General features: G+C 44.3%; 1 protein-coding gene across 3 annotated transcripts; it reads right to left on the reverse strand.

Annotated features, from left to right (window-relative positions):
• Positions 1 to 250: 250 nt before the first annotated feature.
• Positions 251 to 23,763, reverse strand: MTMR9 (myotubularin related protein 9). Of its 3 annotated transcripts, none has more exons than XM_080614900.1 (10): positions 23,141 to 23,763; positions 20,140 to 20,248; positions 18,256 to 18,381; positions 10,062 to 10,235; positions 8,273 to 8,490; positions 7,314 to 7,475; positions 4,669 to 4,810; positions 3,842 to 4,062; positions 1,461 to 1,612; positions 251 to 787 (listed from the first exon to the last, which is right to left on the reverse strand). In XM_080614900.1, the coding sequence occupies exons 1-10, from the start codon at positions 23,323 to 23,325 to the stop codon at positions 636 to 638; spliced, it is 1,641 nt and encodes a 546-aa protein (XP_080471026.1). In that variant the 5' UTR covers positions 23,326 to 23,763; the 3' UTR covers positions 251 to 635. The 3 variants fall into 3 exon arrangements, with proteins under 3 accessions (XP_080471026.1, XP_080471025.1, XP_080471027.1); XM_080614899.1 differs by having other exon boundaries at positions 4,669 to 4,825; XM_080614901.1 differs by lacking the exons at positions 251 to 787; positions 1,461 to 1,612 and adding an exon at positions 3,395 to 3,588 and having other exon boundaries at positions 4,669 to 4,825.
• Between the last annotated feature and the right edge of the window lie 382 nt (positions 23,764 to 24,145).

Consider the following 24,145-nt stretch of genomic DNA (forward strand, 5'->3'; position numbering starts at 1 on the left):
TCTCACTCTGATTTGGTATTCAGCTTACTGCTCCCAAGCCAATGCTAACACAAAAACCTCACGTGTTAGATGCGAAGGCTACTGAGGGTATCATATAGACTGGCAGAACCTGTAGATAGATTGAACCATTCTCTAGTTTTTCTAGGAAACTAAGGAACTAAGCTGCCTTACTTACTCGTGGAGAGAAAAGGTGCTTTCAGACAAAACGCCTTCACCTATCTATACATAACTTTGTATTTTCATCCTGCTGAGCGTTTAGAGAGTTCAACAAGACCAGAATAAGTCCAAAATAAATCTGAAACATCCCGTCTCTTGGCTCATCCTGGTCGTCCACACGGTTGGAGGTAAGAGTTCCAGCTTCTGCTGACACTGTACACAATATTGAGACACAAAAGCTGCCAAGAGAGGAGGACACTGTGTCCAGGCATGTATGTCTGCTGTAAACAAAACAAAATGCCCTCCCGAAGAGCAGAGAGGTACATAGTGTGAAGTGGAGGCTTCAGCAGTGGGAGGACTGAGGGTCAGCTGTACCCAGAGGGCTCTGCAACACATGCACTCTCCATGTTTAGTCTTTAACATAAAGGGGACTGGAAAGGAGAAACCTGAGGCAAAGCCCTGCCAGCTCACAGGTTCTCCTACATCCTATCATCTGTTCCCATCTCTGCTATCTGCCTCCTCAAAGCATTAACCTTTGCCTGAAGTTGCTTGTTGTATTTTATGATGTTGATCATTTCTTCATGGGCTTCATCCAGGAACTTGGAAGGCCTGTTCCACCGAAGAAAGATACCTGAAAGCCCAGAGATAGCACGTCAGAAGGTTCCCCTGTTACAAGGAAGAATCATTACTCATATTCCATCAGCTCCCAAATAATGTACATACAGTTTATGCATTTTACCCTCCCCTCCAAATAGCATTTACAAATACTGACCAAGAAATACTCTCCAAGTTCACCGTTCTATTAAGCAAGCTTAATAAAGAAAAAAAAAAAAAAAAAAGAGGTTATTTCATTCTCTTTTTCCTCATATATTGATCAGACCAATCCATATTGAGGTTCCACCCTGCCATGACAGCCTGCTTGTTTCTCTGTACCTGGGATGAAGAAAGATTATCCTGGCCAACATGCCCAGTAACAGAGAAAGGAAAGTCTCGGTTGATATAGAAGAAAAGCCTGAGGTCTGCAGAACATTTATGGATTAGGTACTGCAGAAATACTGTACTGTAAAATGGTACTTGTAAGGTTCCCTGGCAAAGAGTAGCATGCACCAAACCTCAGAAAGAAAAAGCATCATGCCTTTGGGGATGGCACATGCCAAAACTACTTTAGGACAGATTTCAAAGACCTCCATCAGTTGAGACAGACTAAGCACAGAGCAGAGACAACAGGAACAAACTCTTAAGAAGCTTTACAGGTAGCCACAAAATATATATTGCCTGTAATAGAAAAAGCCAGCCTGGCTTACCTTCCCAGAGCTGCAGGCTCTGTGGGGCAACGGAGGGCCAGATGACAAGGCTGTTAGCCTCAAAAAGAGGATTCTGGAATTTTATCAGCTCTTCAGAACTGTTCACCCAGGACCACAGTGACATAGTCTTTTGTGGCAGCTTCAGTTTAGACCTAACAAACCCATAGGAACAAGTTAGCTTTCATTTCTGTACTGTAAAGACTCATTTGTCAGAACCCTGATGACTTAGAAGGCCTCAAGCTTTTCCATGTGCTACTGGCCCAGGCAATTCAGGCTAAGCCCTTCAATACCTCTCACCAACATGGCACAGGGTGTAAACCTAAAACAATTTACTCAACCTGGTTGATTACAATTAGTTTTGAGGAAAAGGATGGGGAAATAACATTTATAAGTTGGGTGGAAGTCAGCTGCCTTCTGTCCAGATGAAGAAACAGTCACCTCCCCAGAGTGGTTCAACTGCCAGGTTTGGAAAGGGGTTGAACTCCTGTGTTCAACCACAGGATGAACACTCCTGTGTTCAACCACAGAGCTGGGGGATGTGATAGGTCTGCATTAGGGAAGGATGGTAGCGCAATTCTGAGTATATTAAAGCAGTGTTACTGCTGAAATTGTGCAATGGGCACGTCTGAGGAGGTCCCTCTGGTGGCAGGAAGCATCAGAGCACAGAGAGAAAGCAGCGCTGCTTCCCTGAGTCAAACCCACCTCCGGGAGTTACACAGCGGTCTCTAATACTCAGATTCTGGCAGACCTCATTCTGCTTACGCTAGCAAATTGAACCGCCACCAGGCAGGAGATTCACCATCCCTGTGAATGCTTCAGGCAGCACAAGCTTAATATCAGACTTTAATATCAGACTTCAAACATTTTCTGTCATCACAAGCTGACATGTTCAAATGTGACAGGCAGGTTATTACATGTAACATTCTATACTCTTTCACATTTCATCTTACTGGCTTTAAGTCTAACTTGGTTTTGCAGATGACCAGTTCAGCAGCCCTGCAGACTACAGAAGAGTCTCTTCTCAGCAAAGATTATTTTAAGGGCAGAGAGGCTGATAGGGAGTTTTAAATCGCCTTCATATCCGTAATATCAGTTTGGTTTTTCCCTTCTACTCATTCAGTGGTCTTCAGTTCCATAGAACATGGTCTTCAGACCATAGAAACATAGAATCATAGAATAGTTACGGTTGAAAAGGACCTTAAGATCATCAAATTCCAACCCCCCTGCCATGGGCAGGGATCCCTCATCCTAGATCATGTCACCCAAGGCTCTGTCCAACCTGGCCTTAAACACCACCAGGGATGGGGCATTTACCACTTCTCTGGGCAACCCATTCCAGTGCCTCACCACTCTCACAATAAAGAACTTCTTATATCTAACCTGAACTTTGCCTGTTTCAGTTTACACCCATTACCCCTTGTCCTATCACTACAGTCCCTGATGGAGACTCCCTCCCCAGCATCCCTATAGTCCCCTTCAGATACTGCAAGGCTGCTATGAGGTCTCCACGCAGCCGTCTCTTCTCCAGGCTGAACAGCCCCAACTTTCTCAGCCTCTCTTCATACGGGAGGTGCTCCACTTCCCTGATCATCCTCGTGGCCCTCCTCTGGCCTTGTTCCAACAGTTCCATGTCCTTTTTATGTTGAGGACACCAGAACTGCACACAATACTCCAAGTGAGGTCTCAGGAGAGCGGAGTAGAGGGGCAGGATCACCTCCTTCGACCTGCTGGTCACACTCCTTTTGATGCAGCCCAGGATATCGTTGGCTTTCTGGGCTGCGAGCGCACACTGAAGCCGGCTCATGTTCATTTTCTCATCGACCAACACCCCCAAGTCCTTCTCTGCAGGGCTGCTCTGAATCTCTTCTCTGCCCAACCTGTAGCTGTGCCTGGGATTGCTCCGACCCAGCTGTAGGACCTTGCACTTGGCATGGTTAAACTTCATCAGGTTGGCATCAGCCCACCTCACAAGCGTGTCGAGGTCCCTCTGAATGGCATCCCTTCCCTCCGGCGTATCAACCGAACCACACAGCTTGGTGTCATCGGCAAACTTGCTGAGGGCGCACTCAATCCCACTGTCCATGTCACCGACAAAGATGTTTAATAGGATCAGTTCCAACACCAGCTCCTGACAGACACCACTCGTTACTGGTCTCCAACAAGACATTGAGCCACAGATTTCTTTAGTCACACCGAAACACTTGTAAGAGGGACAAGCTCTCTAATATTGCATCAGACTACATAACTGCAACACAAGAAGCTCACCTGTGCTAACGGAGACCACACAAGCACCCTCACCCTTTTTCAGACTAAGAAGCTTTCCTATTTTTGTCCAATACAGCCCAATATTTAAGGGCTTCAAAGCAAGCATCCTTACCAACCTTTCATTTTCGTTGTTTCCCAGGAAAGTCCCAAACTGTGAAGCGTAAGCATGTTCAAAGAGCATAATGAGGAACCGTTCGTTGAATTCAAAAGAGCAAGGGAACTGACGAAGAATTTGCCACACACAGTCCAAAAAGAGAAGAAACACTGGGGCCTCCCATTTCTGCTTGCTATTTGAATAGGCTGATTGGGCACAGCGCTGCTGAAAAGGGTGACCAGCCTGTATGTAAGAATCAGAGAAAGCATCACAGACAAAGTACTGGGATGTGAGTACATGTAGCAAAAATACTTCAAAACTAGTTCTGTCCATGCAACTATACTACTACTCCTCTTTTCTACAATGGTGATTTCATCAATCATGTGGTAACAGACTGCTAGCAACCATGACCAACTTCGCTGCCTGTTTCAGGCTATGTAAATAGCCCTGTATTTGGTCAGAGAAGTTTACCAAGAACAAACTGGTGTAGGTTCAAAGCACCAGGCTGAGAGTATTAGCTGCAAAAGCATAAGGAGTCTTTGAGTTTCTTTGGACAATGAGTACTAAGGTTTTTTTGATTTAGTCTGAACAGAGAAAAGAAAGAGCTGTTCACCCTAAGCATGCAGAACAGGCAGCTCCCCCAAACCAAAGAATTATCATGAGAGGCAGCAGCCCCATGGAGTGCCAAAAGTGCAAATGACTCAGTTAATGATGTTGCTCTTAGGACAAAGAGCCATTCATACTAAGCAAGGCTGCAACAAGGCCCAACCTGTTTGCTGCCTCTCAAGCTATTTCTCAATACAACTATCATTGAAATAGATTGCCTTTGTGTCCATAGGCATGTCTTACCTGCAGCCACTCCCTCACAACAAGAGATTCAAAGCCACGTATGGTCCTGCATCTTGGATCCAAGATAATCTGTGCCAGAGAAGTTACCTGGAGTGTCGAATCAGTTCCTTCAGTCCCATGGACTAGCACTGATGCACCTTCCCTGGGAAAGAAAAAGCTGGTAAAGAATGAGTGAGCCCATCACATCCCAAGGACGTATGCATCCCAATGGATGACATTACATCCCATAGACACCAGTGTTGCTACCCTGACAATGCTGAGGTTTTGCTGGCTCTTTACCAAGTCTTCCTTCCCATAAACTTACTCCCTGCCCTGCATGGAACTGTACTACCTTCTCCACCCAGATCTTCGTCAACACTAACCAGAGCTCTGGATCACTTAAGACTTAGTTTCTTGCTAAGCATACTGGAAATCAAGATCCTTTACCAAGCTGACAGAAGAGGCACAGCAAGATCCGTTTTGTGGTTCTCACTGTTTTGAATTGGTAAGCCCTTGAGTTATAGCACGGAAATGCATCTCAAAATTTGCCTGTGTCATTGTTTTGCTAAGTACTTTGAAATCTTCCCATAAGCATTGCAATGAAGACATCATCCCTCAGGTGCAAAACAATACTACAAGATTCTTGCTCAAATCTTAACTGAATTTGGGTCTCAACTGGGGTTTACTGAAACAAAAGTAAACCAACAACCCAGCTCAGGAGAAAGAAACAAAGAAAAGTAAGAGCTTGGTCTCCAGAAAGGCAGCAGAGTTAGTCTGCTGAGCAAGGAAGCTTGTCAAAGAGACAAGCTCAAAGGCTTCTTGCTCACTAGCCAGCACAAGTGAAGCAGAAAAATGAGAAGAGCAAAAAGAGCTCAGAGTTTGGAGCAGGAAGGTTTTGTGCACTGCTAGGGCCCCATGTTCCATCACTCCCTACAGTCCAGGACAACTGATTCCCTCCCCTCTTCTCTATCCTAAGCTGTATTTGGATACAATATCAGACTTTCATCCATATGCTCCGGAAGGAAGAACTGGATGGCATTAAATGCCATTCATCCCTCTTACTCTTCCCAAACCTTGACCCAATATCTCAGTTTCCACAAACATCCTTACATCTAGAAAGGAAATTAACTGCAGATTGCATTTGTTTTTGTGCAGAGATCCAAGGTACGCAACAAAGCATGGGTAAGAAAGATCTTTATACCAAGCAAGTAACCCTGCAGATATTCACTTTTTTGAAGTGAAAATCCTAAGAATCTATACCTTAAGCATTGCAGCATCTTTGTCTATAGTCCTATGTCTAAAACAAACCCAGTGCCTTTAAGGTATAAATAATCTTCAGATATACCGTATCTCCTCCCCCAGGCAGTGGTAGATAGAAAGGCTGCTTAGCAGCCAAGCCCAATTGCAAAGGCTAACTGCAAGCCTATGCTCTCCTTGAAGTGGAGCACACCAGAATAACACTGTTTTCACCTTTCATCTTTCAGGCTTCAGACCTTTAAGACACTGCAAGATTTGTCCCAGTCATTCCCTCCCTGCAGCAAATATAACTGACCCATCCTTGTCAGCTCAGCTATGATGTCGAGGCTCTGAGTGAGGCAGGCCAGGCACCAGCACTGACCTAGCCTGCCATAGCTCCAGGTAAACAGAAAAAGCAAAGCTGAGGTTAACAAAAATGATGAAATTGTCCACCGCCCAAAGAAACCACATGAGTTCATCATCAGTCTTTCTCATTATACACAACTTTCATTATCCACATGCAGGAAAGAATTACAGATAAAACTACTGATCAAGAGCAATCCTTTTCTGACAGAGTCAATAACTAAACAGGCACTGTCAGCGCTTTTAAAAAGCACAGCAGCTCCTATTTTATTGGTAAAACAGCAGGACTGCATTAAGGATACATTTCAGTCTATTTGTGTATCTGTATAGCACATTCCCTAGCAGGCATGAAAAGCTAGGTTTTCCCTGTACTTTGAGAAGGGCTTTCCCCTCAGAGCCACAAAGAAATCAACATTTAGAGCCCTACATTTGGTCTCAGAAACCCTGACACCTGACAACTTTTGCTCTCCAGCCTGAGGTCTGAAGACAAGACAGCCAAGTCAGCAGTATTTATTAATGAAACGTCAGGTCAAAAGCACTTACAAAGGATGAACAGGATTGCTTATATAAGACTATGAGGATAAAAAAAATCAAGAGGAAAAAGTACTGGGCTAACTCCTGGGGAAAACAAGGACACACCATTGTTTTCATCTCCAGAAATCAGGTGTTGGAAACTTTCAGCTAAAAACAGACGACTTTAAAAAACCAAACCCTCTGTGTTCTCACTTTACTAGGCTACCAAACAGCATTTCAGATGGGCACATTCTAACCAAAACCTTCCATAAAACTAACTAAATTAGACTGGTTGCGTCAGGCATACGAACACTCCTTAACTCGATTATCTATATTCATATGTTTAGTCAAGATTTCCTCCCTCAGGCTTGTACTCCTAAAAATGCAAGCAGGATTTACTGGAGGAACATTCTTTAGTCATGATGAAACAGTATCTTGCATGGGTACAAGGCAGTTCATGGTGGTCATTACTAGTATTTAAAGTGGAAATAAGGGTATTTAACAAGCAATCTGTATTGAGTGAATGAGAAACTCAAGGCTTTCTGAAGATTTACCTATCAATACACTGAGCAGCTAGGCAAGCTGCAGTTAGTATCTCCTTGATGTGAGTCAGCCAGTTGGATGCTTCCAGTTTACTGAGCCAGCGGTCCATGTTGTGCGACTGGTCATTACAAGCTTCCACAAGTTTGATGAGGCTTTCCTGCAGAATGTTAAACCTTCGGGAAAAGCAAAATATTACTGAAAATGTAAGCAGTAACATAGCAATCAGGACAACATGCTTAACTGATCTCTAAACAAAGCACTACAATTTTATGCAGTTATTTCAAATTGACCCTACACAGAAGTCATATTGCCTCATTCAGCAAACCTGCTCTTGCTGGTAATGCCACACTGTGACTAGCTGCCAGCAAAACACTACTCTTTGGACATAAGCAGCCTCTTACCTTTCAGAACAAATTGTTTCATAAGGCATTACAACACTAGGCCTTCCAACAGCTCCAGCGGTATTAATGCATTACTGTGTAGAAGGATCCACCAGAACTAAGGCTTAAGAGAAGCTGAAAGGTCAGGACTAAAAGTCTATTTAACTTAGTACCTTGTCCCAAAATGACTAAACAAAACTAGACGTCCAGAGAAAATTACTGGATAAGAAGAAGGTGACTGCCACAGAACAAACCCTCACCTGCAGAAGTTTCCTGCCAAGGTACTTGCTCATTCCTGTGCATTACTGCAAAGTGGAACACAGGAAGGCTGGAATGCAGCTACAGATGGTCAGAGAAAAAGTCTGAAACCTGCAGCAGGCTCTGATCAGAGCAAGCAACCAAACACAGCTTCCTGAAGCCAAATACTTTTATCATCCACACACCCTGATTTTGCCAAAAAAAAAAGAATGTGACCCTGTTGACAGGAACCAGGATTCAGAGCCACTTCTTACAGAAGCAAATGCTTTATGAAACTAGCATGGATCTGTTAATATAACCCTACAAAGCCGAGACTGCGTGATTTCACCCACCTCTCAATACATTTGTGAATCCTCCTCCACTGGGGATAGTGCGCTTCTTGTTCAAAACCCCCTCCTTTGGCCCTGGCCTGCTGGGCAACATTCAGGGGCCTGGTATCAATGATGTAGCCGCGTTTGCCAGGCCGTAGGGTGGCATTAATAAGCTTCTCATCTTCTTTACACCGTCTTCCATTCGTACCTGTAAGAGGCTGGCTACTTCGCATCATGACCTGCAGAGACAAAGAACCATGAATCAGGCATTGGAGAGACTTAAGACTGAAAGAAATTGATCAATTGGGTTCCAAGCCAAAAATAGAGATTTAAGCTCACTATACAAAGGGCACCCCCTTCATCGGAGGATTTCTTAGGGGTCTGTAAATGTAGACTGCAAACTGATGAAATACCTCACCAAGTCTCCACTCCAGGCATGGAGAACGGCTCTAGAGAGGCTCACTGCTGAAATTCACACAGCATGCTCCTGTTTTCCTTTACAACTCAGGCCATTGTAACAATGCTTATAGGAGTGAGATAGATCAACCTTAAAAAAAAGCTTCCTCCATCAGTTCAGAGGTAAAATCCAAGTGGGGTCCTCCTGGATGTCCAGCACTTCTCTGTGGAGTTGAACCAGCAAGTGCAGCTCTCACCCCACTGCACTTCCTACTTCCACCTGCTTCAAGTTCAATCCACCATGACTGGACACAGACAAGTGAACACCATGATCTGCACTGACTACTGCATAGAAACATCCCTCTAGCTCTTCCTACAGCTGCTGTTCTCCCTTGCCCTGAATCCCTTTCTTTCAAGCGCAATCCTTGCAGGGATGGAAGCGTTACTGTCACAGGTTCAAGCACTTCTAGACAAATTCTATTACGTTCCTCATAACTTGCAAAGTACACAATCCAGAAAGATAATCAAACAAATCTTCCTTTAATGGTTTTCAGTCAGGCTGAGAAAAAGCAGAAAGCACAACTTATGAAATTGGTGAAAGGCTGATTTTAAAGCAAAGCAAAAAAACCACAAAGGTACTGCTAGAACAGACTAGATGTCTTCTAATTCAGAGCTTAACAATCTTGGCAACAGGAGGAGAGAAGACATTAGAGTATTTGACTCAGAAGCGTGGATCAAGTTTATAAGCTGCAGGCTGGACATCCTAACATCCTCAGAACTGGTGACCTCAGCAAAAGACACACAGAATTACTCAACAATTTCATAAAGTGCATTTCCTAATTATAGCGTATCAGACACCCAATTACATTTTGGCTTGTCGGAAGGTGGTGAAGTCTCTGCAACAACAAGAGTTTGCTACTCCTGAAACAAGTTATACTGAGAGGCTCAGGAACAGATTGTACTGATCACGCCTCAGACAGATACACAGCAGAAGCGGTGCTGGCTCTGGGCACACTCGCTGTCATCATGACTATTACGAAGGAGACAGCCCACCACCCTGCAACAGGACAATGTGGTTTCTGCCATCCTTTCAGCATGAAGCCTCTTGGCAGACGAAGCAAGTAAGGGTGCCAGCAGTAGCTTTACAAGTCTCATCTTGCTCTTACTGCTGTGAGCAAGCTCATGCCACATACGCTCCATAAGCAAGTGGATTAAGAGCTATTACTAGGATGGAGATTACTCATTCCATTACCCAGAACCAGGTTTTTTTCCCTGCAAACACCTAGTAACTTGGAAAATAAACCAAATGAACATCTCATGAATTATATTAAGTCTAGAGCACAAGTTTGTTTCCATTAAACAAAGAGATTCACATACTTCCTTCTGGTAGAACCATTACTCAAATGCAGCTTACCATCCCATTCTTCTTATGGTAATAGCTGAGGACTGGGAAGCGACTGCCATGGCGGAACATGGCAACTTTCCAAAGTGCTTCATCATCGATGGATTTGGGGACAATGACAACTGGAGGGTAGGATGGACAGACAGAGAAATCCTTATTGATGCAGCTTAGACGCCATTCATCTGTCTGAAAGAGATCGGAACATAGAGACTTTGGGTGAGAAATGTTATTACAGCATAACATACTAGGAAATAGGACCTTCCATGTTCAGAGTTTATCATCTATTCACTTGCACCACAGATGAAAGCTCAATTGTCACTACTGGCATAATCATGTTTGTTCATGCAGGAATCTGGAACCCCTGTAATACCATAACCACCCTAATAGGTCAGATCAAACCCAGCACCGTTATCCTGTCTCCAACAAAAAACCTGGCAAAAGAGATGCTATTCAAGAACAAAGAAGCCCACCCGCTCTCTGCAGTGCACTCATCCCCTATCTGTCAGATGCTGTATTATAAATATTAGAAGGTATATTCCTGCCTAATCCTTTTAGTATCCATTTATAAGTCTGTTGAGTGATTATTTTTCCCCACACTTCCTGATGCTGCCTGCAATCACATCATCTTGTTGCAGCAGCTCTCAGAAGCTCATTACCCAGTGTGCAGATGAAGCTCAAAAGCAACGGAAGAATTTATCAGGTGGCTCTGCTCCTGGAGGTGCAGGACTTGTTGAACAATGGCTCATTCCCCATCTGGTTTATCCACATCCTCAACAAACAGCACCAAATAAGCCCACATGGTCCAAAATGCATGATGTGGCTTTTAATTCTTTCAGACACAGCAGGCAGCATGTCTGCAGTACATACTACAACATAACTGCATTTGCAGATAGCTTCAATCTCATAGGAATTAAGAACATGGTATGTCTGTCTCTCAGAGAACCCAGAACAAAAATGTATTGCCACATCAGCAAATTTAGATTGGGGTAACATGGGCTCAAACCTCTACCTGTGCTGAAAGCAGAGTTGGTAACACTATCCACAAGACAAAGATAGCCAAAAAAGGCAAGAATGTCCACAAATTCCAGATGATTGAAGCTGCCTAGAGGTTAAAATTTCAGTTTAACATTTCTAGCTTGGTTCTTTTCTGTGGGCTCCGCTTTAAGTAAAGCATACCGGCTCTTCATCCAAAAGCACCTCCTGGAACCAAGCACAGCATCTAAGTACAAAGGTCTCATCATAAACTCTACTACAATTTTTCAATTTCCAACAGTCTAACACTCGTGGAAGAAGTGAATATTGGCACCCTGCACCCTCAGAGGCACTTGGTATGAGAACTCAGGCTACTTGATACCCAGGGTCAGACATAAGACTTTGCCCCATCTCAGGCAAAACTAGAGGTCAATTAGCAGCCTCACTGATGGGCACTCCTCACTGAAGTACAGGCTGGAAGAGCCTCTCTAACTTGCATCCTCAGACAGGCTCAGCCTTCATGGAGGGCTTGTTGCTTCTGCGCTGGTACCACACCACTGCCTCCTGCATTAAGGACATCATTCAAGTACATCAGATGGCCACAGGCATATATTTTTCCCAGGGGAGCATATCACACAGCAAAACCTTGCCTAAAGTTTGGCAGGGAACATGGCTCATGGTCCTTGATAGCAGGACAGTGGCTTGGCTGGGCTGTATCAGTCAGTGCATCCTTATCTGGTATTTCTTAAGGCAAACAGAACCTGTTAGCAGAAGCTTTGGTGAGGAAAATGACCCAGAAGCCTCTACAACATGTTTTGATTTTAACAGCAGCATTAAATTCTTAAAAGTAGCAGCAGAATAGCAGTCAAATTTACCTATAAAAGCTGCAGAACAATGAAGCTTAACGGAAACATAAAAGATCTTTTGAAGAGGGAACAGGCAGCTATTTTCAACACAGTTGAGTTATTTTCCTCTTAGTTCCTGTGCTCTAACATGACACAAGTGTGATAGAGTAAACAAGACCTTAACTCACTCCTCAACTGAAGTGTTTTTGGTACAGACCAGAAAACATTTACATGCCACTGCAGCAGGCAGAGATGTCAGTTATCATAAAAAACTCTGCTCATTTGTGTTCAAAGAAAGTTTCAGGTAGATAAAAAAGCAGGGAGATAAAGCAAGTATCACAGAAAGTAAGAGAAGAGCACAGCAATTAAATTATGCAGTAATGGAATACACAAAATCCCACATGAATTCAGGAAGGTTGGTTTAGCAGGCATTAATTACACAGCTTGATCACAAATACAGGTGTACCTTAATCATAGAATCATAGAATAGTTAGGGTTGGAAAGGACCTTAAGATCATCTAGTTCCAACACCCCTGCCATGGGCTCCTCACACTAAACCATGACACCTTCTATTTTCTTTCATCTAAAGGCTTACAACCTCTTGCCTTACAGCTCCTAACTGGTACCCAGTTACAGAAAAATGACTTGGTCACTGGCCCATTGGAGAACTAGGATCAATTTGAGAAGGTCTGCTGGCAGTGAAGTCCTTCCATCAGATGGACAAGCTGATCCAATTCACAACACTTCCATCATCAGTAGATGAAACACATGGGATGTGTGGCACCGGAGACAACAAAAGTGTACCTTTTCGTGGCAGTCTAAGAAAAAGATGCTGAGAAAGGTACACGCTGTGTGCATTACAGTCATCAAGAAACACAGAATAGTTAGGGTTGGAAAGGACCTTAAGATCATCTAGTTCCAACACCCCTGCCATGGGCTCCTCACACTAAACCATGTCACCCAAGGCCTCATCCAACCTGGCCTTGAAAACTGCCAAGGACACAGCATTCACAACTTCCTTGGGCAACCCATTCCAGTGCCTCACCACCCTCTCAGTAAAGAATTTCTTCCTTAGATCCAATCTAAACTTCCCCTGTTTAAGTTTGAACCCATTACCCCTTGTCCTGTCACTACAGTCCCTAATGAATAGTCCATCCCCAGCATCCTTGTAGGCCCCCTTCAGATACTGGAAGGCTGCTAGGAGGTCTCCACGCAGCCTTCTCTTCTCCAGGCTGAACAGCCCCAACTTTCTCAGCCTGTCTTCATACAGGAGGTGCTCCACTTCCCTGATCATCCTCGTGGCCCTCCTCTGGCCTTGTTCCAACAGTTCCATGTCCTGTTTATGTTGAGGACACCAGAACTGCACACAATACTCCAAGTGAGGTCTCACAAGAGCGGAGTAGAGGGGCAGGATCACCTCCTTCGACCTGCTGGTCACACTCCTTTTGATACAGCCCAGGATACGGTTGGCTTTCTGGGCTGCGAGCTCACACTGAAGCCGGCTCATGTTCATTTTCTCATCGACCAACACCCCCAAGTCCTTCTCTGCAGGGCTGCTCTGAATCTCTTCTCTGCCCAACCTGTAGCTGTGCCTGAGATTGCTCCGACCCAGGTGTAGGACCTTGCACTTGGCATGGTTAAACTTCATAAGGCTGGCATCTGCCCACCTCACAAGCGTGTCAAGGTCCCTCTGGATGGCATCCCTTCCCTCCGGTGTACCAACTGAACCACACAGCTTGGTGTCATCGGCAAACTTGCTGAGGGTGCACTCAATCCCACTGTCCATGTCACCGACAAAGATGTTGAACAAGACCGGTCCCAACACCGATCCCTGAGGGACACCACTCGTTACTGGTCTCCAGCCAGACATTGCACCATTGACCACAAGTCTTTGCGTGCGGCCATCCAGCCAGAACATAAGTTGCTGCCTCTGTTCAGGAGCCTATCCAGGCAGTTTTGCACTGTCCCTGTTGTAAGTTTATTTAATTATTCAAAAGACTCAAAACAGCTTCCCTGAACATCTATATTTTATAAAAAGCAGAGGTTCGCCCAGATGCAAAGTTAACTTGCCTTTGGCAACCATGTCATAGCTGGAGATGAAAGTAGTTCTGGATCACATAAGGGAGGCCGATTGGTCCTATATTAAAAGCTCATACTTTTAATTCACCAATAATGTTTTTTATAGCTTTTTAGGGTGTTTATGATAAATTACAGCAAATTTCATACAATTGTGCGCAAATTTTTTACAATGGAAAAAAAATGCATGGATATAGAACTGAAAAATACCTCACTGCTACATAGGAGGTAGAGAAGGCAAAAATCACAACTCTGTGGTATGCTTTTTGAGACACTGACAGCCAACGGTAAGAAGACAGCATAAGAAAGATAGCATAAGAAGAAATTCTTGTGAGATCCCACCTGCAGTCTTGCATCCAGCTCTAGGGCCTCCAATACAAGAAGGACATGAACCTGTTAGAGTGGGTCCAGAGAAGGCCATAAAGATAGTAATAGGGCTGGAGCACCTCTGCTTTGGAGAGAGATGGGGTTGTTCTGCCCGGAAAAAAGAAAAATCCAGGGGGACCTTAGAGCAGCTTCCAGCGCTTAAAAGGGGCCAACAAGGAATCTGGAGAGGAGCTTTTGATAAGGGCCTGTACAGACAGAACAAGGGGGAATGGCTTTAAACTGACAGAGGAAGATTCAGGTTAAATATAAGGAAGAAGTTCTTCCCTATGAGGGTGCTGAGGCCCTGGCACAGGTTGCCCAGAGAAGCTGTGGCTGCCCCATCCCTGGCAGTGCTCAAGGCCAGGCTGGACAGGGCTTTGAGCAACCTGGTCTAGTGGAAGGTGTCCCTGCCCATGGCAGGGGGTTGGAACTGGATGATAGTTAAGGTCTCTTCCAACCCAAACCATTCTGTGAATGGAAGAGTATTGTCATGATTTATTCCCACTTTGGTAATTTAATTCTGCCCATAACCTATCCTCCTCATCATTTATAACTACAGGACAGATGACTTATGTCTCCAAGGGATAGGTTACTGTTACATAGGAAGGAGGAAAAGCACAGCAACAATCAGCACCATTTATCTTCTGTACCACAGCTACTTTTGCAGAGACCCAGTTAACCTTTGCCAGCTTCAGACTGCTAAAATACACTACAAGACACATCAGGTGATAGTAAAACCTGATAGTCCAAGTCACTTCTTGGCTTTTGCTTGAGGGTTTGCCTTGCAACTTGAAAGCAAAAATTGCCGTTACTAACTGGAAGAGCAAGGCAACAGCAATCCAGCTACAAGCAGCATAGATGCAGATATGGGAAGCAGTAACGACTGCAGTGAAGCAAAAGAGGTGGACCTCATCTTCAGATATCACCAGTATGTTGTGGGAAACTCTAAGCACACAGTTAACATTTACTTCTCCCAGAAAGAAATCTGTACTTTAAGGGATCATAAAAAGTTAATTCCAGTTAAGGCTGGAAGCAGCAAAGAATTGGGGCTGAGTAGAAAGGAGAGAGGGCTTCAAAGAAAAAAAAAAGTAGCCTGAAGTATTTTCTTAAACACAGTGCAAAATTCTTACATTTCTGCTTTTCTTGTCCTAGTACTTGTTTACAGACATTGACTTTCAAATGTTACTGAAAGGCTAAACCAACAGTTATACTTCCTTCTAAAAGTCAAAATTGCAAGGAGAGGTCATTTTGCATAAAACAGTGTGAAACAATTCAAGCTTTACTAGTAAGCCTCAAAAGAAGAGCTGGGAAACCAGAGACCTTGAAGGCTCCTGCAGAGCAGCAATGAGAGAGGCTATTCCCAAGGAACAGGCAGAAGGCAACAAGACCTGTTAGCAACAGATTGTGCGTGGACAGAAAACACAACAACAGATGCAAGCAAAGACTGATGCTTGTCTTATAGAAGCAGAATATGGGCTATTCACACCATTGCAAGCTCAGCCCCAAACCAGAAAGCTCAGCCTTTCTTAAGAAGCTCCACTGCAGTAAAGCACAGCTGAGCTGAACTGTCTGGGAAGAGCTGACACACCAATAATAAATCCAGATCTGATGTACCTGTGCCAGGGCCTCACCACCCTCACAGGGAACAACTTCCTAAGATCTCACCTAAATCTCCCCTCTGTCAGATTAAAGCCATTCCTCCTTGTCTATCACTACTTACTCTTATAATAAGTCCCTCTCGAGCTTTCCTGTAAGCTCCCTTTAGGTAACACAAGGCATAAACATATAAATTATTATAATAAAGTATAACATAATATTGTTTGATTTTTAAGGTACTACTGAACTTTTTTTAATTTTAACTTTTATAGTTTGTCATTATAGAATGTGTCAGTTTAAAAATAACTCTTCTGTAGCAGACAAATTGGAATTAATGCACTACTACAGCTGCAGTTTGGCTGAAACGCAGTTTTTAAGAAGTTGCTACCACACTGGGGAAGGTAAGGAATAACAGATCCAGATGGATGATTTAATGGAGAGGGAAGTAACCTTCTGTACTCTACCCATCTGACTTATGGGAGAAAAAAGATAAATCAACCATTTACTTGTTCTAGCTTGTCACGTACGACAGTTTAATTACAGAAGAAGAAACATTTGGTCAACAATACATTTATCTGTTGCTCAGGAAACATAAATCATTTGAACATGCCCCATCCCTGGCAGTGTTCAAGGCCAGGTTGGACAGGGCTTTGACCAACCTGCTCTAGTGCAAGGTGTCCCAGTCTGTGGCAAGGGGTTGGAACTGGATGAGCTTTAAGGTCCCTTCCAACCCAAACCTTTCTATGATGGCTGTTGTCACCATTTTGTTAAAAAGGGAGTTACATCTGAAGTTTGGGTTAAAAGGCAGGAATTCATCAACATCCATTAGACACACATATTTTAAAATTATTGCCCTTGAAACATAGAGCTGTAGAACAATCAGGTTTTTAAATGTAAGCCTTCCAAGGAGTGTATATCGAGAAAGCCAAGACATTTACAAATAAGCTGCCAATGCATTTTTAAGCCATGCTAGCACTGGTATCATGCTGGTAAATGCAGCCATCAGAAGTGACTGGATCCCTAAAATCTAAAATCTATTTCAGGAACACACAGAAAACAAAACACAAACAGAAGCAGAACCATCTCCGCATCTTCCCTTGAGCTCTGAAGGATTTCCTTCTGGTGCCTTCAATCCTGCTCTCACACTCCTCCCTTCTTACCAGATAGCACTCCAGCTTCTGGCCTTTTGATTCTCATTGAAACACCTGCAAGCTTCCTCTGCTGAGCTGGGAAAGCATCTGCTGCTTCTAGATCAGGATACACTGATCACATTTGACTTCCCTGGCTGAAATTAAAGCTGAAACTGTGGTGCTAGCTATTTTAACAGGTCAGTTTGTATGTCTTTTGACAGCAGGTGAAGATAGGCCATGTGAAAGTACTCTAATTATGAGCCAAAAATAGAAACATCTCTCAATTCCTTTAATTTTCTAGTGATCTCATCATATGAATCTGGTCAAGCTAATCATGTTACTCAGTTATTAGTCATGAACAGGAAATGATAAATGCTGCAGACTAGCTGGGTTGCAGATAAAAGAAAAGGAAAAATTGATGTTCTTTGATGCTGTACTAATGGATGTGGTCTCAGAAACCTAAGATGATGCAGCAAGTGCACATATTTAATGTGAAACGAAGACCTGGAACACAAAGATGCTAACCCAAAGCACTAATAAAACAGATTGGCTCCTACAGAGTCAGTTCCCACTACACCAAATTCAGCATCCTAGAATGAAAGTTTGAATAATAGATGGAACAGGCAATGCCAGAAGGACAATTCCTACCCTACAGGTAACAAAGTAATACCAACAAGTGCTCGCAGCACCTAGAAGAATAGGACTGGAAATTTCCTCCTTTCTAAACCCTCCTAGTATTTCCCCAGCACCAAGCAGAGCTGAGAGTGTTTCAAATTAGGCATCTTCCTAGAAAGCCAAGAAATCCTTAGCTTCATATCAATTAAGGGGTTGACAAAGACTGCATCTGAAGCAGAGTGGGATGAAAGCTAAGTACAACAAACCCAGGCCAGAGGTCTTAAATTTGTTCTTACAATAAGGAGGGTCATCCCCCAAGGACAAAAACATTTACCTGGGAGGACATGAAGGTTGGAACTTTAAAACAGGCCTCAAAACTCCATTTGTACAAGGTGAAACACAAGTGCTAAATCGGAATATTTAGCACATAAACAGAAACGTCCAATGTTTACAGAGTATTTGAACAACACAAATTTCACCCAAACACCAGACAGCTGTTTTTACCATGCAGGATTTCCAGTTCAGACACTATCAGGTGAAAAACTTCACACACTACTTGCACAAGCATATCCTAGTGCCTATGCATACCCTTAAGATAAAACTTACTACTGAACTGAGAAGCTCAAATTCTTGGTCAGGCAGAAAAGAGCGCCAGCCATCTTCAATGATTTCAAACATGGGCCGGTAGAAGAAGGGATACATGAGAGTGACAGAGTCCAGGGTGGAAAGCGCCTGTCCAGGGAAGAGAATTAAACAGGTACTTAATTCATTCAATCTGCTATTTTATTTAAAAAAAAAAAAAAAAAAAAAAACAAAAAAAAAAAAAAACCAAACAAAACAAAAAAAAAAAAACCAAAAAAACCCAAACAAACAAAAAAACCCAAAAACCCAAAAAACCAACATGCATCAAATAGTATTTTCCTCTAATTTCGGTGATGCAAACTTAAACACAGCCACTAAGCTTAATTACCAGGAAGGTACTTTAAAACACATAAAACTCAGTAGCACAAACAAAAGCAGGTTATAACAATCTAAATGCAATTGGGGATCTGTACAGATATAATTTCTGTAGGCTTCACTATTTAACAACACCCTAAAGGATAAGAAAGATGTAAACTGAACAAGTACAACTAACGGTACACATCCTAGATGGCATTTACCTGATTGCTAACAGAGCTTAAACTCGAGAAGTCACTTAATGTTGTTTGAGACACATGAAACTCAACTGGTCTGATCTGGATTTGCATCCTCACACTCCAGCATAATGAAGCTGAGCTTCATTTTCCCAAATGTTATAGCAAAATGTTTGATCAAGAAAAGTAAGGTTGAGGCTTTTGGGGGGACTGTTTGTTTATGGGGTGTTTCGTGCTGTTTTCTCATTTTGCTTCCAGAATATCAGTGAAAACCTTCCTAACTGGAAAAAATGTTCATATAATCATAGATGCCCTGGTTTCAGATGGGATAGAGTTAATTTTCTTCCTAGTAGCTGGTGTAGCACTGTGTTTTAGCTTTATTCTGGGAATAAGGCTGATAACACACCAATGTTTTAGTTGTTGCTGGGTAGCATCTACCCTGATCAAGGACTTTTCAGTCTCTCATGCTCTGTCAGTGAGGAGGGGCACAAGAAAACTGATGGAACCAGAGACAGAACACCTGACCCGAACTAGCCAAAGGGATATTCTATATCACAGAGCATCATGCTCAGTTTAGAAAATGAGGAGAGTTGGCTGGAAGGGGCCAATCACTGCTCAGGAATGAGCTAGGCATCAATCAGCAGGTAGTGAGCAATTGTACAGTGCATCAGTTGTTTATTCCTTTCTCTATGTATTTCCTATTATTATTATTAAATTTTACTTGTATTTCAATTAGTAAACTCTTCTTATCTCAACCTATGGGTTTTACCTTTTCCCAGTTCTCCTCCCGATCCCACTGGGGATTGGGTGAGAAGTGAGTGAGTGACTGTGTGGTACTTAGTTGCCAGCTGGGCTTAAACCATGACAATAGAATTCCATGTTGGAAGAAATCTCAGGGATCACCTGGTCCAACATGAGCTAGACAAGATGGCCCAGCACCCTGTCAAGCTGGATCTTAGATATGTCCAGTGTTGGGCAGTCCACCACTTCCTGGGGAGATTATTCCAATGGCTGATTGTTCCCATTATGAAAAATTGTCCACTTTTGTCCAAATGGAATCTCCTCAGGAGTAACTTTTGCTCATCACCCCATATCTTTTCCATGTGACTCCTTGTAAAAAGAGAGTATCCATCTTCCTTGTAGCCACCTTTTAAACACTGGAACACTGGGATACGGTCTCCCCTGAGCCTTCTGTTCTCCAGGCTGAACAAACCCAGCTCTCTCAACCTTTACTCATACAGCTGCCCAGTGCTTGTGGCCCTTCTCTGGACTCTCTTCAGCCTGTGCTACACTGTTAAGGTTGAGGTCAGACCAGGATCTGAGAACCCAGGTGTTATTTATTATTATGAATTCTTACCTCAATAGAGCTTGCAATGTTTAAACACTCCTCCATTCCAGGTATATCCAGCTGAATAATCCGCAGATCTTTGCATTTTATAACAATGGTACCCAATGAGCCCACAAACCTACAGCAAGACACAAAGAAAATACCTCCTGAGAACAGGATCATCTAAGGTAAGACAAGGTATTACAGCTCTTCCTACAACATGTGTCTACAAGACAAAATTCCATTAGTACTAATTTGCCTGCAATATAACCTTTCAAAAAATAAGCAAATAAACCCACCTCTTTATTTGGTATTTGCAAGTTTTTTTGAGGGGGGAAATTCCATCCTTTGATGCAGCAGTGAGTGGAAGTGTAAGTATTATGAGATAAAGAGAGGTTTTCCTAACAGCTTTTCTTTAAAAGATGAAAGAGAAAAGGTATGTTCAGGTATTTTCTGGTAGTACTGTAAGCTTCAGCTGGTAGTTTCCAGTTTCATTAAAGTAACGCACTGAAACTCCGAGGATTGCTAAAAACATCTGAGTTTAGTTTAATGTTCAAAATAACATTTCAGTCTGGCTACATTACACTCCGATGTCTTTAACAAGAAAATCTGGTTTCTCATATCTGCAGTACCATGGAGACCTCAGAGACGTTAAGGTCTTACCACTGCTGGTTACAACACAAGTTAACCCAGAAAAAGCTCTATGTTACACAGCAAACACAGCTTACAGATGTTCTCATCAGTCATCCTTACAAACAAGAAAGGATGATGCCCAAGCATCAGTGTTTTGTTTACATTAACTAGCTACCAGCATTCACAGGAAGGATGTAGATTTTAGTTCAGAAAGCAGTGAATTGAGGAAAAGGACCAGAGTCTCTCAGACATCACAGCAGTGCTTGCAGCAGCCAGGGTCAGGCAAGAGGTAAAAGCAGGCAAGACCTGAAGGACCAAGTTTCAGCCCTTTGTGGCCTGACCCTCAGCACAGCCAAAGGCAGAGCTGTGCACGCTCCAAGAGACCTGTTGCTAAGCTATGGGTTGCTTCACCTGTACTACAGAAGATGCCTGTAATTTATTTTGGAATTGTTATTACAGCTGAAAGGTTTCTGTGCAGGCAAAGGTTAACATGCAGAACCAATTATAATTTCAGTAGTGCTGAAGGAAGAACTATAGGCCTTTTGACAGAAGGGTTCTGCAACACTAGCAGAGCCAGTCTGTATATGGCTTGCCCTTGCTTCAGTGCTGTTTAACACATCTCCAAGGAAATAACACAGTGAAGCTACAACACATCAACAGGGCTGTGTTTTGTTCAAGCAAAACCACTATGGGAAATCACTAGAGACTGTTCTACCCCTCAATAAACCCTATAGGTCATATTTAAGCTGTTTAAAAAGCTACAAACATTTAAGAAGCAGTTTGATGACCATCTGATAATCAGGGAAAACATTGTTTTGTACAAGACACTCATAATGTGAAAGTGGGAGAAGGTATTTTTACGAATCTGGCACAACATCACAGTTGTTGTGCGCTAAGAACCTGAAAGTAGTGCCAAACTGGACCACTCTACAACCTTTACTGGTTTAAGAGTCTTGTTATTTTACCCTCCCCAGCACCAAGAATATATTCTAATCCTTTTATATGGGAAAGCTTCATTGCGGTTACACACAATGCTCCTCTCAAGGAGGGGGATATGTACTCTAGAAACCTTCTAGAAACCAGGGCTGGTAATAAGGGCTGTGAGCATCTGCAGATGTAGCTAACCCTATTATAAATCACATACTGAGAAAGCAGTGTGCTGCTCCTTCACCATAACTTACAAGTGTTATCTGCTTATTTGGTATTAACTTACTGCAACTAAGCTCATACAAAAATAAAAACAAAAGAAAAGCTTGGCCATAATAATTTTCAAAACAGCTACAACTGGTTTAATACCAGCAGGAAGCAGGATGAGGCCAAACCACGCTGATGACTGAGCAGTGCTAGATAGGAACAGATTTCCCAAGGCTTCCACGGCTCTGTTTCTCTCCTCCCTCAGGCCAAGATGCAGCATTTCTCAGAAACGCACCGAGATATCAGGAACACTGGAACAAGTTTAATCAGCACCCAGTACTTCATCCATTCTCAGATTCTGGGGCAACCTAATATTTTTAACTGATGCTGCTTGATTTTTCCCCATCCCTGGCAGTGCTCAAGGCCAGGCTGGACAGGGCTTGGAGCAACCTGGTCTAGTGGAAGGTGTCCCTGCCCATGGCAGGGGGTTGGAACTGGATGAAGTCTCTTCCAACTCAAACTATTCTGTGATTCTATGAAACTGGAAAAAGGACCAAGACAAGGAAGCAGAAGACAGTAACTGGGTGGGGTGTGACTGCTACTCAACAACATAAGCACAATGGGGCAACAGTACATGTAAAGCAGGCAGAAGTGATGGTAAGAAGAATCCGTAAGTGCCTGCAAGAAAAGAGGATGGGCAAGAAAAAGAACAGAGTGCTGCAGCTACAACTCAGTGCCCCCACATTGTCCCCACGAGGAATAGCTGTTCAAGCATTACTGATTTCCATGAGCAGTTGGAGAAATAAGGGGATGATGCTGTTTAGCAGCAGGAGGCTGATCTGGGGCTGAGAAAGTCAGGAGTCCACTTCAGCTATCAGCTGTGGTGAGTGACCCAAGGAAATCACTTCATCAGTGCCTCAGCTTCCACCTCCGTTGAACAGTGCTGAAGATGCATCTTTATAAAGTGTTTCAAGATCTACTGATGAAATCCACTAAACAATTAACACAGAGAACTGTTGACAAAGGTGTTTAAGCATAAAAATTCTGACTCTGTATGTGACCAAAAAAACCTCTGTCAAACAACAATACTCAAAAATAAGTATTAATTAAGTAACTGCCCATGCCAGTATTCTGCCCTGTGCTCTGATCGTCCTTTTTTCCCCTCTACACCTCGATTTCAGACAGCCAAGGTGCAAGCCAGTCCTGACAACCACTTTTCAACCCCAAGACACAAACGATTAGGCAGGGAAACGCGCAGTCATACCTCTTTTCAATAGAATCAATGTTGGAGTGCAGCAACCACAGCTCCTCAGCATTATCATGACGCCGCGAAGAAAAGATGAGGTGATGGCCAGTCAAACACAGAGTCCCCTCCACCGCCTGGTAGAACGGACGGTGCAGGACCACGTTGTCCGCTCGGGGAGTCTTGATTAGCTCCGCAAACTCCATGCTTGCTGGCAAACGGGAAGCCACAAAAACGTGCTGGGGAGAACGGGGGTAACCTCAGCAACACGCACAGGACCGGCACGGAGAACCTAGGCAAGGCGCAGTGCTATGCCACCGCGGGCAGGCTTAACCCAGACGGCGATCCCATCTCCCGGGGGGGGGAAACGCTGCGGGGAGAAGGAAGCGCGGAGCGAGGGACAGCTCCGAGCCCGTCCGGAGAACGCCGGCGCCCTCACAGGGCCCTTTTCCCCGTGGGCGGCGCAGTGCCGGACCGAGAGCGCGGGCTGTGGGGTCCCGCAGCCGCTCGGTGCCCGCGGAAGGCAGCGGCAAGGCAGCGTGCGGCCAGGCCGAGGCGGGAGCGCAGCCCCGGAGCCGCCCCGCGACCCCTTCGCCCCGCCGTGCTCCAGACGTGCCCGCGCAGCGGCACAGCCCGGAAGACCACGCGCCGTCGCCGGATGTTGAGAGTTCACGTGATGCACCGGAGCCAATCCCGGCCCTCCGAGGGGGCCGTCTGTCTTACCGGAAAGGGCGCTGCCGCTAAAAGCCCGGAGCGCCCCGCGGCACCACCGCAACCGTTCCGCGGGATCCCCGCGCCTTTGGGGAGGAGCGGGGCCGGAGGCGAGGCTGGGGCCTCATCGGAGAGGAGCCAATGGGGATGGGGAACCGGAGAGGGGGCGGGGCTCGGGACTGGGCGGGGCGGTGGGGGCTGGCCCGGGGCGGGCAGCAGGGAGCGGGCCCCGGGGCGGCGGTGACGTAGGTCGGGAGGGGGCAGAGGGGTAGAGCCGGGGCTGGCTGAGGGCAGCGCTGGCGCAGGCAGAGAGGG

The sequence above is a fragment of the Psittacula echo genome (genome assembly GCF_963264785.1).
Source record: "Psittacula echo genome assembly, chromosome: 4".
Taxonomy (NCBI): domain Eukaryota; kingdom Metazoa; phylum Chordata; class Aves; order Psittaciformes; family Psittacidae; genus Psittacula; species Psittacula echo.

Bases quoted from the DNA above. Each gene is read 5' to 3' on its own strand.
- MTMR9 (XM_080614899.1), bottom strand. From the start codon at position 23,325: ATGGAGTTTGCGGAGCTAATCAAGACTCCCCGAGCGGACAACGTGGTC. The intron at 20,249-23,140 runs GTATGACTGCGC...GTCTTGCTGTAG, and splicing joins ATTGATTCTATTGAAAAGAG to GTTTGTGGGCTCATTGGGTA. The intron at 8,491-10,061 runs GTAAGCTGCATT...TTGTCTCTGCAG, and splicing joins ACCATAAGAAGAATGGGATG to GTCATGATGCGAAGTAGCCA.